General features: G+C 56.7%; 5 protein-coding genes across 5 annotated transcripts; all 5 read right to left on the bottom strand.

Annotated features, from left to right (window-relative positions):
• Nucleotides 1–70: 70 nt before the first annotated feature.
• On the bottom strand, nt 71–2017 carry ABB37_02365 (putative mitochondrial D-alanyl-glycyl endopeptidase-like protein; the record flags this gene model as incomplete). Its single annotated transcript, XM_015799332.1, has 1 exon — nt 71–2017. The coding sequence occupies exon 1, from the start codon at nt 1292–1294 to the stop codon at nt 71–73; it is 1224 nt and encodes a 407-aa protein (XP_015662810.1). The 5' UTR covers nt 1295–2017.
• Nucleotides 2018–2892: 875 nt separating this feature from the next.
• On the bottom strand, nt 2893–4922 carry ABB37_02364 (hypothetical protein; the record flags this gene model as incomplete). The annotated part of the gene is made up of 1 exon (XM_015799331.1): nt 2893–4922. Exon 1 carries the CDS (start codon nt 4633–4635, stop codon nt 2893–2895), a length of 1743 nt encoding a protein of 580 aa, XP_015662809.1. The 5' UTR covers nt 4636–4922.
• Nucleotides 4923–5901: 979 nt separating this feature from the next.
• Nucleotides 5902–7616, bottom strand: ABB37_02363 (transcription elongation factor-like protein; the record flags this gene model as incomplete). Its single annotated transcript, XM_015799330.1, has 1 exon — nt 5902–7616. The coding sequence occupies exon 1, from the start codon at nt 7351–7353 to the stop codon at nt 5902–5904; it is 1452 nt and encodes a 483-aa protein (XP_015662808.1). The 5' UTR covers nt 7354–7616.
• Nucleotides 7617–8531: 915 nt separating this feature from the next.
• On the bottom strand, nt 8532–9050 carry ABB37_02362 (putative mitochondrial hypothetical protein; the record flags this gene model as incomplete). The annotated part of the gene is made up of 1 exon (XM_015799329.1): nt 8532–9050. The coding sequence occupies exon 1, from the start codon at nt 8985–8987 to the stop codon at nt 8532–8534; it is 456 nt and encodes a 151-aa protein (XP_015662807.1). The 5' UTR covers nt 8988–9050.
• Nucleotides 9051–9796: 746 nt separating this feature from the next.
• On the bottom strand, nt 9797–12703 carry ABB37_02361 (putative GTP-binding elongation factor tu family protein; the record flags this gene model as incomplete). The annotated part of the gene is made up of 1 exon (XM_015799328.1): nt 9797–12703. Exon 1 carries the CDS (start codon nt 12329–12331, stop codon nt 9797–9799), a length of 2535 nt encoding a protein of 844 aa, XP_015662806.1. The 5' UTR covers nt 12332–12703.
• Between the last annotated feature and the right edge of the window lie 44 nt (nt 12704–12747).

Below are 12747 nucleotides of genomic sequence, written 5' to 3'. Positions count from 1 at the left end.
CACTAAAACTCGCCGAGTCCACGAAGGCTGAGGAAGAAAAGGAGGAAGAGAAAAAAAAAGCGGCGCTCACTTAGCCATACCGCATCCAGCCGATGATCTTGCCATCGGGGTCATTCAGGATGATGGCGGTGGTGAGGGGATCGTAGCGGAGGGGGATCTTGCGTGAGTAATTGTAAAAGGGGCCGGACCATTGTGTACTCTCCCAGTTCTGCTCCGCAACGTAGATGAACCCCTGCTCGCCCATCTCCACCTTGGTCACGACCGCGACGTGGCCCACGGGGAAGCCACCTGACTGGACGGGGTAGATAATAATGTCGCCTGCTTGCGGAGGCTGCAGGCCGTCCTGGACGACGCGGTCGCCGCTCTTGTACTTACGCAGCGGCAGCGTCCGCGAGGTGTTCTCCAGAAGGTGCACCTCCGTCAAATTCCAAATATCGGCGGCCCCTATGACCGACCCGAAGTACGCCGGCTTGGGTCTACCGTTGATCATCCAGTAGCGACGCGCGTACTCGACGCACTGCCAGGCCAGTCCCGTGTAGAACTCCTTCGACGACATGGTCAACATCCCCGTCGCGGCGTCCATGACGGGCACTGTGAAGTTCATGTAGCTATCCACAGTGGAGACGTAGTACCCGTTGCAGTTGCTGTGAGCGAAGGTGTTCTGGAAGGCGCCGAGGATGGCGCCAAAAGGGCTCTCGCACCCCTCCGGCAGCGCCGGCGTATCCGTCACGCCCGCGTCGACGGTGCAGTTGCCGTTGTAGCGCACCTCACTGTAGATCATTCCAAAGACGACAAAGGAGAGGAAGAACAGCAGCAGCACCGCCAGTCCCCACTTGAGCAAGGCGTAGAGCGCGGAATCGCTGTTCAGCAGAAAGTGCCGCACTTTCCCCATGCAGGTGTCGGCGGTGGTGTCCGTCCCGTTGTCATTCACCACGATGCACTCGCCCTCGACATCTCTACCGGCATCAGGGCGGCTGTTGTTGCCGCTGCTACCACCACCACCACCACCGGCTCGTGACGGCACCACAACGACGTCGCCGTCGTCTTTGCTGCTGCGTTCGCCTGAGTCGCTCACTTTCGGGTTTCGCTTGCGCAGTGCGTGCGTCTCCGTCCCCCCGTAGCACGCTGTCGCGGTGTGGGGGCTGCTGCTGTGATTTCGTTGGACACTTACCGCTGCGTTACCCTCCGCGGTGTCGGACTCGCTGCGAATGCGCTGCAGAAAAGGAACGGCGGCGTCACCGGCCTCGCGGCCGCCGCTGCCGGGGTTGCTGTTGCCCATGTTGTTGGGAAGCATGCTGGACGTGGCTTCTATACATTATACATATATATATATATATATATATATGTATTGTCTTTTAATTTTCTCTTTTCAAAGGAGAGGGTAAGAAAGCACTAAACTCGTTTTAGCGCCTCGCAACGGCTGAAAGCAGAGGGTTCACTATACATATATGTACCTTGCCGTATTGAAGTGCAGCTCGCACTGCAATCCGCCACCACTCTTTATTATTTATTTTAAATAAGCACAGCAAGGAAACAAATAATATATAAAGAAATGAGAGAACTAATAATAATAATAATAGCGAGTTGCAAATACTCGTCACACACAGACACGCACAACGAAAGAGTGCAGCTTTGCAGAGATCAATAATTGAAGAGAGACAATGGAGAGAAAGGGAAGTGGTGGTGCGTTGTGTAGCTGCGGAGAAGAGCAGAGGCAAAGAAAGACAAGTGAGAAAGAAAAACGCCTGAAAACTATAAGTTCTGATCTGCAAGACAGAAGAAAAAAAAAACACAAGGAAAACCAAAGAAAGAAAATCGCAGGAGCCAACAGCCACAAGAAGCGTCGTAGTTTATCGGGTGGGATGAAAGAATACGGTGTGTGCGTGGATGATACGAGGAAAGCCTACAAAAAAAAAGAAGAAAGCGAGGAGAGCAGAATAAAGTCTTGTTCAGCACCGCAGAGGGGATTCGTGCCTGCGTCTACAGTAAAACTGGCAGTCAACAAAGAGCGGCGGCTGTGAGAAGACAAACAAAAAAGGAGAGAAAGAGAGGAAAGAGGAAGAGGGGAGAGAAGGAAAAGCAGTTGAAGACGTCTCGCTTGCGGCGCTGCGGCAACAACAATACAAAAATTGAGGTGTTGCACCAGATTAAATTCGAATGTGGAAAAACAACAACAACCACAACTTAAAATGTGGCACCAGCAGCTCTCTCCATCTCTCTCAGCAAACGTACAGCTCGAAAGGAGAAACGTGCGGCGGTGAACCCCATGAACGGCAAGCATAGGCAGAGAAAAATAATCGTTGGAAGACTTCTCCTCATCAGACCGGTTGGTTGTTGTTACTGCTGTAATAATAATTATTATTCACCGGATCGCTGCATCGAGGGACGTCGTCGTAAGCGAAACAAATCAGCCTTCTAGATACACACGAGGGTGGAAGCAACGGCTTCATGTCCCCTCTCCCCTCTCCCCTCTTCCACACACCCCACACCACACACAAGAGCGATGGAATGCTTCCAGGGCCACGTCTTCTTGTTTTTCGGTAAGGCAGCTCGCTGTACTCCATGAATCCACATTCAACAGAGAGAAAAAAAAATCCACAGAACGAAATCGGCGAATACGGCAGCGAGAACGGCGGTCACGGCGAATTCGCTCTCCTCCTTTAAAACACACAAAAGGAACCAAGGACGACATCGCTCAATAGAGCCCGCAAAGAGACAGATATCACAGGGAAAGAACAAAAATTAGCCGCTCAAGGAGACTACCCATCTAACGAACACGCAAATGCACATCTGCATTACGGCAGGCACAACACTGGTAACACGCACGAGCCACATACTGCGTGTGTGGCAGCCACGGGCTGCCCGCGGCTTCCCTCTTTTCGACTTCCGTTACTACTGATCCGCCACGTTCCACGTCGAGCCGCACTTCTTGCAGCGGAGAATATCTGGCATGTTGTCGTGCGCCTGGACCGTGTAGCTGCTCTGATAGGCGTCATTTGCACCGCACTGTGGACAGGTGTACAGCGCGGTCGATGCGCGACCGGTGGGGGAGCCAAAAGTTGGACTTCCGACGGAGCCATCTCCGATGGGGGAAAAGAGCTCATTCGGCGACGTGGGCGATCCGCCGCCGACCCCGATGTTCATCGAGAAGTTCGACGTATGGGTCAGGATGTTCGTCGGGCGACGTTGGTTGCTGCGGATCAGCGTGGGCAGCTCATCCGCGTGCTTCACAATGTCGTCGGCGGTTATTTTGCCCTCCAACACAAATCGCCGCAGCGACTTTCCCGTGCTGCCCTCGTCACCGAACGCTGACAGCACCAGCCGCTGAGCGTCGAGGCTGCAGTGCTGCATCAGCGCCGCCTCGATCAGCTTACACAGCTTCACCACCTTCGCGCTGGGCGGTGCGTCATCGATTTCCTGGTTTGTGAAGGAGTCGTAGAGCATGACGCCGAGCCGGCCCAGCGTGCCCTCTCCCTCATCGCCGCTGCCGCCGCTCGCGCAGGTGTCCACGGAGGCCCGATCCACCTCCGTCTCTGCTGACAGCTGCTGCTGCGTGTTCTGCGGGAGGGTGCGGAACCAGTAATTCAGAATCGCCTGGGCGAGCTGGTGCACGGCGGTTGTGAAGCCGCGCAGGAGGCTGCCTACGGCGACCCCCACGCCGGACTCCTGCAGTTGCGCTACCGTGACATCGACACGGGCCAACGGGCTCAACACACGCAGCACTTCCTCCTCCAACTCCACGGATGTCGCAGCACCGCTGAGGCAGCGTCGCGTCAGCTCCCGCAGCTCCGCCGCCGCCCGCACGAGCTCCTCGTTGCTCGCACTGCGCCGCGCATTGCGGACCTTGCGGTGCAGGTAGTCGGGATCGTAGTGCGGGGCGTGGTGCGTCAGTGGGCGGGCGCTGCCAGCCTTGTACTCGTCCAGGCGGCTCTGGCGCTCGTACCGCATCTTCTTCGCCGCCGTGCGTGTGGAGGCGGTGCCGTTGCGGCGACGGAAGAGATCGTCGTCGCCGTCCTCATCATCGCTATCGTTGCTGTTGTTGCTGCTGCTGCCGGCTGCTTCCTCTTCTCCTTCAGACAACGACGCACCACCGTGGCGGGCGCGGTGCCGCGTGTGCGTCTTCTCCGCCTTCTTTGCCTTCTTCGATTTCTCTTTTTTCTTCCTCTTGTCCTTCTTGTGCTTCTTTTCGGCCTTGTCGCGGGACGGCGCCTCTGCGGCAGCCGCGGTGTCCGCCAGTAACGCCTCCCAACTCACCGCCTCGTCAACATCGCCGGCGTTGTTAACATTGGTGCTCTCCGGAGAAGGCGCTGGCTGCGTGCTGCTCCCAGAGGCAGCCGCAACAGCCGCCACCATTTCTTCGATCGCCGCCCCACAACTCTCATCACCGCGGCCTTCTTTCACGAAGACGTCGTCCACCTCTGCCCCGCGAAAAGGACGCACCTGCGCCGGATCGTGCGAGCTCGCGAAGGCAAGCGTGGCGGCGGCGGTCGGACCGCACAGAAGCACTAAGTCGCAGCCCTCTGGAAGTTGCTGACCGGACTGCGCCGGGTCCAAGACCACCGCCGGCCACCACGGGTAGTCGGGCTGTTTGACCCACACCCAGGCGTTGAAAGGAAACGCAGGGTTGGAGCTCATTACAGAAAGGGAAATCAACAAACAACAAAAGAAAATATCAATAAAAAAATAATGAAGTTCTCGACTAGTAACACCCTATCAATTGTAGGAGACACAGGTAAATAAGAGCACGCGGAGTACCAAAGGTATAATGAGACGAAATCGTAGCACACGTAAGCCAGAGATAAGAGACGCAACAACAAGTCACGACGCAAGGGAACAACAAGAAAAGAAAAACCTGTTTCCTCACACAGACACACGCACACACACGGATTGAATCCCTCTAGCGCCCCAGTAGTAGAATTGCTTTTCGCGTTGAAAATAGATTTTAAAAACACGATGACGATTGAATGTGCCGTACATGTGCACCGTTAGCGCACCGCAGTGCGGAAGGGAAAAACCCCGCGATGGAAGGGAAAAGAGTGGGAGAGAAACGGAAGTAAAAGAAGGAGTAGTGGTTGACAATCAATTATTTCCGTGTCGAGTGCACGTAGTATCAGTGCCGCACGCTTTTTTTCTCTGTTGAAGAGAAGCAAATACCGCGTAAGAGAAACACACACACCCTCACACAGCGTGGCAGTGGCACTTTCCATCGGCTCCCTTGTCAGCTGTTCGCACATCTCAACGACGAACCGACTCGTACTTCGTTCGAGGTGAAGCGATGCCGATTAGCGTCGCATCAGCACAAGTGGAACTGACGGCCTGAGAATCGCTCGTCGCTTCTCTGCACCTTTTTGTTTCCTTTACACCAATTTTTTTTGTCCGTCTTCGTTGCTTTCGTCTTTATTGGGGGTTTACTTACACAGCCAGAACAAAAGGGATCCGCCACACCTCCACCGTAAGCCCCCTCCTCCCTCCTGCTCCAACACACACTGCAAACGCACATCAAAAGCAATCACAATACAATGAGACCCTTTACAGCGGAGTGCTTCTCAGCCAATTCGCGTACGCGAAGACGCATTTTCGGTGGGAAAAAAAAAGCTCCCACCATCTCGTGAAATAGTCTCCGCTACCGCTGTTCGTCTCTCCTCTCCCTTTCCGCGCCTCCTCAGTGGCCATCTCCACACCGCTGTTCTATCCCCGCCTTCTCTTTCCCTTTCCCCCGTTCAGCGTCATCGACTCCCTCCACCACACGGCAGGAAAGCAGCTACACATCTAACCCCCGCCCCGGACCTCTCTCTCCCTCCGTTCCAACGCCGCACACGGCCGAGAGGCGCACGCGCATCTTCACACCCCCGCGCTCTCCCCCGTCGCCCTCCGAGACAGCAAACACGAAGCCTCACCCTTCTACTCCTGCGACCACGAGTTCTTGCAATTAAGGCACGTAATATACTTCGTCGTCGGCTCATCAGCGCCGCGGATCTGTAGCTCGTAAAACGTACAGTCCCGCTTGCCGCACCGCTCGCACTTGAAGAGGTGCGTCAGGTTGACCCCGGCGTTGGCGGCGGCCTCGATCGCCTTCATCTTGTTCGCCACGCGCTGCGCCTCCTCCGACTTCTGCTTCTCCGTCAGGAAGATCTCATTCGGCTGCTCCAGGTACTTCCTGGGGGTCCACTCCCCCGACAGCAGCTTCATGCGCAGGAACTCCATATCCGGCTCACCCAGACGCACGAGGAGCAGCTGACGGTCGTCGAAGTCGGTGATGTCGGCGGCGATGCGGCGGGCCACCTCCTCCACCACGGCGTCGTCGTAACGCACGCTGTTGTCGGGGTTGTCGAGGCGTTGACGCACGTGGCGAAGAAACGAGCTGCTCTTCGGCGGCAGCGGGGTGCCTTCGTTTGCGGCGGACGGCGAGCCAACGTGGTCGAACGCGCTTCCACCACCGGCCACGCCAGGCGAGCCGGGCGCCGGCGCCTTCCGCAGCGGACTCTGCGTCGCACCCACCGGGCTGGAGGGCTCGTTCGGCGAGCCGGGCTCAACACCGCTCTTGCCGGTGGCCGAGATGTCCTGCTGCTTCACAGTGCGGATGGCCGCGAGCGTCTCGGCCGGCAGGTGCCGCGACCAAAACGAAACGATGGCCCGCGCCAGTGGCCACAGCGGCTTCAGGGATGGCTGGCTCAGCACGGACCCCACCGCGATGCCAATCTTCGTCTCCTCCAGTTCCGTCAGGTACACGTCGACGCCGTCGAGCTGGCACAGTGCGGCACGCACCTTCGTTAGGCTGTGGGCCTCCACCGCCGCTGCGATCTTCTCAGAAAGGCGGTGGAGGTCGTCGGTGCGCAGGTGACGGAAGCCCGCATCGGACATGGTAGCGGCAGCAGCACCGCCGTCTCCGCTGGAGCCTGCCATGTCGACGTCGTCCATCTCTCGCATCCGCTTCGCAGCAGCACGCGTCACGGCAGCTGTGGGGTCGATAGTGGAGGCGCCTCCGGGTGCCCCACCTGCGCCCGTTGTCGCTGCAGCTGCCGCGACTGCTGCGGAGGCCGAGATGGCGCTGTCAGACTTGAGCGGGTTCGCCGTCGCATCCTCCGCAGCGTGGCGGATGGAAGCCTCCAGCTCCGCACTGCTGGTCACCGCCTTCTCCGACGAGGTTTCGAAGAAGCAGATGTGGGCCGCTTCGCTGTGGCTGTTCAGCTCGTAGAGCGACGCGGGGGTGTCGATGCCGGCGTAGAAGTGAACGGCGATGTCCTGGCCGGGGGTGCGGGCGCCGATTTCCTCGTCGCTCAGCACACGCGCCGGCCACCAGCCGTCGCCTTCGATGTACACCCACACGCGGTCGCCGGGAGCGTAGGACGCCATTGGGGGAATGCAGAACACACACACAAACACAAGAGCGGGACCCAATGAAAGAAAGACAAAGAAGACTCACGGTTTGACACACGGGGGGAGGGGGGGGGGATCTTCGGGAGGTGTGGTGATGCCTTCAGCGACCTCCAACGCTAAAAAGTGGGATGGAGGCTCGCAATGTCGTTTTCCCGCCTTTCTTTGAAGAGAAAAACAAACAAACAAAGTCCTCGTGAAGCGCCCACAAGTGACACGAGCTTGGGTGTTAGTCGTTCACTGCAAAAAGGAAGAAGAGGAGATTTTCATGAGAGTCAGAAAGGGAAAAGAAAGAAGCTGGATGGACGGAGATACACGAAAGAAAGCATCGGAGCAGAGATGGCATGGTGAGAAGAAATCGGCTGCTGGAAAAGTACAGAGAAAAAAACCGTGTTCAGGCACATTGCGGTATCAACAAACACTGTTCAGCCAAATGGCGACAGAAAACACTCGGTTCGCAACCTTTCCCTCTTACTTCCTCCTCCGGTGTGCTGTCGTCGAGTTGTTAGTCACGGTGATGTGCCACCTGCCCGCGCAGTGAGGGACTTCCCCACACCCTCAACGCCGTTCTCTCCGGTGTGCATGATGCACCTCCTTTTCTTTCTTTCAATAAATATTGTATGATTTATGAGAAGTTTACTACAAGTACGAGAATGCACCCTTCTGCTTGAGTATCTTAGAACAACAACAACAACAACAAACGCAGCAGGACATAAAAACGCGGTGGTCGCTATCGCGCTCTCCTGCCGTCTCCCATTGCGTTCTTCCTTGTGCATCTGTGGGCTAAGAAATACAGAAAACAAAACAAACAGAAGAACACTCTTCGTACTTTTCCTTTATTTTTCCTCCTACTACGTAGATCATTGCATCACAAACGGTAAACTCAGACAAAAGAGAGAAAAAAAAAAGAAGAAGGACATGAGGGAGCAACAACACCATCCGCACTAAAAAGGCTAGCAGCAGCGCTACACGGGGTTTTACGCTGCATCAAAGCATCCAGCGGATTGTCAAGTGTTGTCCGTCGCATTTTTTCTTCTTCTTTTGCTTCAATTCTCTTTGTTTTCCGCGAACGCGTCCCCGCACGCTCTTCCCACTCACACCTACAACTGTATGTAAGAACAAGAAGAAACACAGACACATCAACGCTTCCGTGTTCCTCAGTAGTTCGGGTTCACCTTGTGGTCCAGCGCAATCGCCAGCGGACTGTCGGGGTGGATCGGCGCGAAGATGGACCGACGACCGACCAGCACGGCGCATAGAAAGATAAACAGCGCCTGCGTGAAAAAGCGTGCGTCTTGCAGGAAGCAGGCGAAGTTGTACTGCTTGAAGTACTGACCAGAGCCGAGGAAGCGGACCTCGTCGAAGAAGCGCACCACACGGTAGCTGAGCAGCTGCTGCTGCTCGTGCAGGAAGCGCTTCGTGCTCATGGCAGCGGCATCCGCGCCGGTGGACTCGTGCGTCTTGATCCACGCCGCGACGGCCGGCTCAACGCGCTGCAGCTTTGTGGCGGAGCGGTGCTCGATTTTGTGTGCCGTGTTCGCGCAGGGTGCCACGACAAAGCGCTGGAAGACGCCTCCGGACTTCTTCCCTACGGCGGCCTGAGTAGACGACATTTTTTCTTTCGTATTAAAAAAAAACTCAACGGGTGTTTTTGTGTCTTCTTCCCTTGCGTCACTGCGATGGCCGGAAGGAGGTGTCGTCCGCCGAGGAAGGAAGAGAAGAGGGGGGGAGGAGGGGGGGGGGGGGCGGAAAGGTGGGACGCAACATAGCTGGAAAACAAAACCAGACCAAAACAACCGAATAGGTAAGAAAGCTTAAACGGCCAAGTCATGTGGGATTTTTTCTCTCCCTTCTAAGGTAGGAAGAGCGTCTTTAAAAGAGAATCGAGGCTTACCCCCCTCTTTCCCTTCTCTTATTCGTATGATTCGTTTTTTGGCCTTTGTGGTGGTCACGACACCACCGTGCGACTACACACCAGATCCTGACGCTTCTCTTGCCTGAATGGGGAGAGAGGGAGAGCAAGAAGAAAAGCAACATAAAACGTCTACGAAACCGCGCAGCAGTTCTTTGTCTGTTCGTTTTGTCTGCACAACAGTGAATATCCTTTCCCCCTCCTCATCCAACAAAAAGGTATTTAAAACCGAAAAGGAGAAACAAAAGATTAGTTGGTCACCCACAGCATACGCCACAACACGTGAAAAACGTGTCTTTGGGGTTTGCTAACCGAACAGAAGAGAACCACACGCACTCGAATGCCAAATTCTGTCACGACACAAGAAGAATACAACAACGATAAAATCTGATTGGCGAAGAGAATAGCAGAAACCACCAAGACACGCACAGAGGTGTCAGTGCAGTTTTATCCTCCCCCATCTTCCCCCTTCTCCCCTCCTCCGTTTTTTTTTTAAGGGGGGGGGGGAGTCTACCTGGCCATGACGGGGGCATGCGCTTTTTCCTGCATCTTTTTTCGCAGTTTGTTCTTGGCTAGAATGTGCTCGTCCGGCTCACTCATGAGCTTCGTCACGGTGCCGATCCCCTTCGTCCGCCCTTCGCGAAAGATAAGTCGCTGCCCCTCCTTCATGTACTCGGGACGGTACAGGAAGTGGAAGCGAGCCAGGGACTTGTCGCCGGTGCGCAGGATCTCCTGCGCGACGTAGGTGATCCGCGCAGATTGCCGCACCGTCGACGAGTGAATCACCGGCTCGTAGTTCGCCGTGATGGTCGTGGAGTGGTACAAGATGGTAATCTCCGCCTCGAACTGCCAAAACGATGTGGGTGGGTGGGCCGCGTCGGCGAGGATGTTGCCCTTGCGTATCGCACTGCGCTTCTCTTTTTTGAGGCAGAACGCGGCGTCGTTGCCGGCCTCCGCGGCGACCGAGTCGACGCCTTTGATGTGAATCGACTTGATGGACACGGGTCGAAAGTGGCCAAACCCGTCCGGACCCAACAGCACGGTGTCGTTGACGCGAAAAACGCCTTGAGTGATGATGCCGCCCACCACTGTCCCGACACCCGTCACGAAGAAGGTGCTATCGATGATCATCTCCTTCGGCTGCGTACGCGCGAGGCGCCAGTCTTTGCGGATAGGAAGCAGATTAATAAACTGCAGTACTTCGGGAATGCCAATGCCGGTGACGTTACTCACCTCAAAAACGGGCGCGATGCGGTCGTGGCGCAGGTTCTTCGCAGCGAGAATCACCTCGTCGTGGCGGCGCACCGGGTAGGGCAGCTTTCGCACCGTCGGGATCTTCAGCAGCTTGTGGATGCTCGCGACGGTCTCCTCATGCACGTTCGGAGGCGTCGCATCGATGCGGGTAACCACAATAAAGAAGGGCAGCTTCAGAGCCAGGCACAGCGCCAGGTGCTCTTTGGTCATGCGCTGAATGCCGTTGTTGGCGCTGATGACGATGCAGGCGTAGTCCGGCATGTTCCGCGTCATCCCGAGCACGGTGGTTTTTAAATACCGCTCGTGTCCGGCCAGGTCGTAGAGGGTCACCACCTTCGAGCTGCGTGACGCGAGTTCCTGCGGTGTGTACGGGCGCGTCATGTGGGCAGAGGCAGCAGTGACAGTCGCGCCTGCTGCTGCTGCGGGCGACGATGATGATGACCTGCCAGCCGATGCCGGCGTGACGGCAGAAGTGAGCTGTCGCGCCACCTCTGCTGGAGCCAACGGCCGCAACACCGCATCGGCCCGGTGCGGCTGCAGCAGCGCGTAGTTCACCACCCCACCCGTGGCCGAAAAGCCGAGGTGGTTCTCGCTGATGCTGGAGGTGCGCCCCGTCATGGCCTCGTGCTTGTGGTTGAAGACGAACGCGCGAGCGAGACCGCGGCCGTCGTCGCGGCACCCACGCGTGAGCACGGAGGTGAGCGTGCTCTTTCCGCTGTCAACGTTGCCGCACATCGCCAGCCGCAGTTCCAGGTGTGCCGCCGGTGGGCAGCTGCGACGGAGCAGGAACTCCTGTGCAAACAGGACCGCGGAAGAAGAAGCAGAAGATTTCGCCGTTGTGGACGCTGCTGCCGTCGCTGCTGTTTCTCTCGTCGTATTGCTGCTGTTCGCACCGGAGGTGTTGCCAGTGCCGCCGTGCGGGAGGTGCACCTCACGTGGCTCCGCCATCACCGGCGCACATCCCAGTTCCGCGGCAGCGCAGCTCTTGTGGAGCATTTCCACCTTCTCCGCCAGCCCTTGTCGATCACGGTCGCTGAGGAGGAAAAAGCATTCCCCTTGTCCGTCCTCAACAGCACGGCGCACCGCCGCCTCGGAGAGATCGATTTCGCCCAAGACAGCGCCAGCGTTTGCGTTCGAGCCGTGAGGCGGCTGGGAGGTGGAGGACAGGGAGGAAGACGCAGCCGGATCGGCGTGTTGTGCCGGCGCATTGGACGCGGCTGCGGCATGTGTGCGATTCACTTGACCCTCTCTCCACCACCCTTTCGCGGCCATCGTGGACGTCTGCAGTTTCTTGCGCAGACTCGAGACGAGCGCCGCTTCGTTGAGCATGATACTCGCCTCACCTTTCTTCGCGTTGAGGGCCTGCACCACCACCTCGACCTGCTCCCCCCAGTCGGGCACATGGACAGACAACCATTTTTTGTCGCTCAGCTGCTTCAGCTGTGTGAGACTCGCCCTGCTCTTCTCCGCCTGTCCATCCCAGAAAATCACGACGACAAGGCACAGCAGTCGAATGGAGGACGACGCATCAACGCCGGCGGCGGACGCTTGCTTAGAGGCGAGCGCCGCCTCCAGGTGCGCAGTGACCGCCTGAAGCGCGGTGGTGGTGCCGCCAGGGCTGCTACTCGTGCTGTCGTGTGCACTTTCCTCTGTGCTGTCCGACACGCAGCTGCACTGCACCTCGTCCAGGTCCTCCTTGAGTCCGCGGCGCACCGCCACGTTGGTGACCCACTCCCCCAACGGCCTCTCAGCTGGTGGCTCGTAGAGCACCAGGCCCAGAGTGTAGATCATTGAGATCACTGAAGCGAAAACCAAAAGCTATCTGCTCAGAAAAAAAACTTCTTCCAGCAGAGTAGTTGACGCCTAAATAAATGAATAAATAAAAAGTACAATGTGTGTTGTATGGATCGCGGCGTCACGTCAAACAACTGTCAGCAGTAGAAGTATGGATAATAGGCGTGCGAATGAGAAAAGAACTCGAGAAAACAGAGAAACTCGGAAAATAATCGGGAGTGAAAGCCGCAACGCACAAGGAACATAGAAGTAACAACAATACATGTATGTGTATATCGACAAGCGTGGCACCTCACTTAACCAGCGCGACGTCTACGCTCCAATGTGGGGCAGGCGTGGCCTTCTCGTCGGAGAGAGGTGCAAAATACTATCCGTTTATTTGTTGTTGTGCAGCAATGTTGGAAAAGAGGCGT

The sequence above is a fragment of the Leptomonas pyrrhocoris genome (assembly GCF_001293395.1).
Source record: "Leptomonas pyrrhocoris isolate H10 chromosome Unknown, whole genome shotgun sequence".
NCBI lineage: Eukaryota > Euglenozoa > Kinetoplastea > Trypanosomatida > Trypanosomatidae > Leptomonas > Leptomonas pyrrhocoris.
This window is presented reverse-complemented; position numbering and strand designations above follow the sequence as displayed.